Below are 4,286 nucleotides of genomic sequence, written 5' to 3' on the forward strand. Positions count from 1 at the left end.
TATATGCATACATGTATATATATAGATATATATATATATATATATATATATATATATATATATATATATATATATATATAGATATATATATATATATATATATATATATATATATATATATATATATACATATATGCATATATATAATATATATATATAATATATATATATATATATATATATATATATATATATATATATATGTATATATATATATATATATATGTGTGTGTGTGTGTGTGTGTGTGTGTATGTGTGTGTGTGTGTTTGTGTTGTGTATCATCCTCATGATCATCATCATTACCAGCCGTTACTATTCCATATGTTCTCTCGCTTGCGTCTATTTATGGTCTTTGTACTTCAGTCAACACCCACAAACTTACCATCGTCATCTCTAAGAACTGTCAATCATGGTGTTTAAGATGCTGGTCTTGAGGTAATGGGATGGTAGATCTTGTGATGCGTTGAATAGAAGAGTCACAACATTAGAAGCTTTTATTCTTGGTCTTTCGTGATTGAATTCTTATTCATAACATTGCTTTGTCATATGTAAATTTGTTGATCTGATTATATTTCTTTAAGTCTAGTATTTTATTTCCATATCTTTTATAAAGATAATTATTCATTATCATAAAAATACAGCGTTTTTTAAGGAAGACATTTCAGATTAATTGGGGATTTTATCATTCAAGATCAATTCTATTGTATATTACCTGTGACTCTTTGGTCGTTATCTAGCACAGAGTTAGCTTTCATGAGTAGAACCGTTAACGAAGAAAAAAAAATCTGTTGTATTTATGTTTATAAGCTAATTTATTTGGTATCTTCCATCTTTGTCATGATTATTCTGAGATACTTTAGAAGCATTTGACTCCCTTCTCTAATAGATCAGCTGTTTTCCTAGTAATGGGAATTATTAGATATTACGAATTCGTATATTTTATTGAATAATGATTTTGTACTTTTCAAAGCTTCAAGAATATAGCCATTCATTTGCTTATAATTTTCTGTCCTTTACCCTCCTTTATTTTTTTTTCCCTATTCGCTGTAGAATATTTCAGGAATGCCATTACATAAATATGTTGACGAGGACATTTTAGGCAGAAATTTCCTTTTGAAAGATTATTTAGAGTAATGGCTTTGATTTGCACAGAAACTGACATTTCTGATGGTAGGAAAATGTACAGTACATTTTTGCAATGTTTTTTTTTTTTTATCAGAGAATATTCATCCTGACAATTTAAATGGACCAGGTTACCAACAATTCAATAGCCATTAGATAATTTCTTGTTTTATCTCATTGTGAATCTATATCCTTACCTTTTACATCTTACTGCAATGTTTTCTGAATGACTAGTTGCAAAAAACAAAGCTTTCAGTTTCAAAGTCATGCTTAAGTATTAATCATTGATAATCAGATTAATGTATAACAGACACGTGAGACTATTTCTTTCACAGATTTATGTTGCTGGCGTATGGCAATACTTTTCGCCAATTCTTATGTATTCTGAGTGCAATGATAGTCCAAAGGCCTTAAAAAATCTAAAATTACTGACATTAGCACTAAATAATACTAATTATCTGTTGCAACACTTTTTAATGATAGAGTATTTTCAAAGTCGATTTTAGCTGTTACGTATTGTCTTCAATCATTTATTTAATCGAAAATCACAAATTTTTAAGTAATTTGTATTTTTCCTAACATACTTACCTAGAACTACCTTCTTAGGAGTTACTGGTTAACTCTACCTAACCGACCAGCTTTTTGTATAGTTTATCTCCCTCTTCTCGTTTTCTACGGGGTCAACCTCTGGCAGTGTGGTACATGCCCAAGGCGACCCCGGGGTCAGGCAGCGTGCTAGCTCAGGTCGACTCTCCAGTAAGTTTCGTTGGAATAGGCATTACTAGATCCTGCAAGTTCTCGGGGAAGGATGGGAGGGCTATAACCCGAAGGTAGTTCTAGGTAAGTCCATCCATCCATATACCAAAGGCACTTCCCCCAATTTTGGGGGGTAGCCGACAACAACAAGAAACAAAACAAAAAGGGGACCTCTACTCTCTACGTTCCTCCAGCCTAACCAGGGACTCAGCCGAGTTCAGCTGGTACTACTAGGGTGCCACAGCCCAACCTCCCACATTTCCACCACAGATGAAGCTTCATACTGCTGAGTCCCCTACTGCTGCTACCTCCGCGGTCATCTAAGGCACCGGAGGAAGCAGCAGGGCCTACCAGAACTGCGTCACAATCGCTCGCCATTCATTCCTATTTCTAGCACGCTCTCTTGCCTCTCTCACATCTATCCTCCTATCACCCAGAGCTTTCTTCACACCATCCATCCACCCAAACCTTGGCCTTCCTCTTGTACTTCTCCCATCAGCTCTTGCATTCATCACCTTCTTTAGCAGACAGCCATTTTCCATTCTCTCAACATGGCCAAACCACCTCAACACATTCATATCCACTCTAGCCGCTAACTCATTTCTTACACCCGTTCTCACCCTCACCACTTCGTTCCTAACCCTATCTACTCGAGATACACCAGCCATACTCCTCAGACACTTCATCTCAAACACATTCAATTTCTGTCTCTCCATCACTTTCATTCCCCACAACTCCGATCCATACATCACAGTTGGTACAATCACTTTCTCATATAGAACTCTCTTTACATTCATGCCCAATCCTCTATTTTTTACGACTCCCTTAACTGCCCCCAACACTTTGCAACCTTCATTCACTCTCTGACGTACATCTGCTTCCACTCCACCATTTGCTGCAATAACAGACCCCAAGTACTTAAACTGATCCACCTCCTCAAGTAACTCTCCATTCAACATGACATTCAACCTTGCACCACCTTCCCTTCTCGTACATCTCATAACCTTACTCTTACCCACATTAACTCTCAACTTCCTTCTCTCACACACCCTTCCAAATTCTGTCACTAGTCGGTCAAGCTTCTCTTCTGTGTCTGCTACCAGTACAGTATCATCCGCAAACAACAACTGATTTACCTCCCATTCATGATCATTCTCGCCTACCAGTTTTAATCCTCGTCCAAGCACTCTAGCATTCACCTCTCTCACCACTCCATCAACATACAAGTTAAACAACCACGGCGACATCACACATCCCTGTCTCAGCCCCACTCTCACCGGAAACCAATCGCTCACCTCATTTCCTATTCTAACACATGCTTTACTACCTGTGTAGAAACTTTTCACTGCTTGCAACAACCTTCCACCAACTCCATATAACCTCATCACATTCCACATTGCTTCCCTATCAACTCTATCATATGCTTTCTCCAGATCCATAAACGCAACATACACCTCCTTACCTTTTGCTAAATATTTCTCGCATATCTGCCTAACTGTAAAAATCTGATTCATACAACCCCTACCTCTTCTAAAACCACCCTGTACTTCCAAGATTGCATTCTCTGTTTTATCCTTAATCCTATTAATCATGTTAGTATGTTAGGAAAAATACAAATTACTTAAAAATTTGTGATTTGTTCCAACACGGTTACTTACCTAGAACTACCTTCTTAGGAGACTTACACTTTAGGAGGTGGGAGTGTCCTGCAGGAATCAGGATTCGACAGGGAGGCACGCGAGAGAGGGAACCTCTAAGGAGGTCTTGATTCTAAGACCACTTGAAAACTGCACGAAAAGTAGGGGAAAACTATCCAAAAAACTCACTTAGTGTCTAAATGTCTTACCTTTTTCAAAACCAATTTCCTGAAGGTTATACCTTTCCGTAATTAAGGTCTTCTCCTAATCTTCCTGGCCCGTTCGATCCGGGGAAGGAAGGAAAAAGTGGAGGGGGGGGGGTAAGGTTAAGGAAGGAACTAGTGTCTCTTGGCATTAACACCCCCGGTTACCCTGTGGCTATGACCTTAGATCTCCTGAAGGGCCGACACTATCGGACCAATAGAAAATTTGTCCAAGGATTTTCTCGTACAATCTTTTAGATAATGTTCCGAGAAGGTGGACTGTCTAGACCAGGTCCCAGCCTTCAGGATCTTACCCACAGCCATGTTCTTCTCGAAAGCCAGAGAGGTGCTCAGAGCCCTGATATCATGAGGTCTCGGTTTTCCAGGTAGAGGGGTCCCAGAAGCCTCGTAGGCTCTGTTTATCACTTGTCTCAGCCAAAAAGAGATGGAATTTTTCGAGACCGGTTTCTTCACCCAACCTGTTGAGATGAATAAATTTTTTATCTGAGGGCGGAAATTTTCAGTCCTTTCCAGGTATTTTCTTATAGTTCGTACAGGACATAAGAG

At 38.4% G+C, this 4,286-nt stretch overlaps 1 protein-coding gene across 1 annotated transcript in view; it reads right to left on the minus strand.

Annotated features, from left to right (window-relative positions):
• The window catches only part of LOC137655227 (neuropeptide-like protein 31), a 7,868-nt gene extending 7,476 nt beyond the window's left edge, over positions 1-392 (minus strand). The window contains exon 1 of the mRNA XM_068389112.1: positions 384-392. Within this exon, the coding sequence (XP_068245213.1) occupies positions 384-392 (9 nt within the window). The remainder of the gene's footprint in view (positions 1-383) is intronic.
• Between the last annotated feature and the right edge of the window lie 3,894 nt (positions 393-4,286).

This window comes from Palaemon carinicauda, chromosome 16, assembly GCF_036898095.1.
Source record: "Palaemon carinicauda isolate YSFRI2023 chromosome 16, ASM3689809v2, whole genome shotgun sequence".
In the NCBI taxonomy this organism is placed as follows: Eukaryota; Metazoa; Arthropoda; class Malacostraca; order Decapoda; family Palaemonidae; genus Palaemon; species Palaemon carinicauda.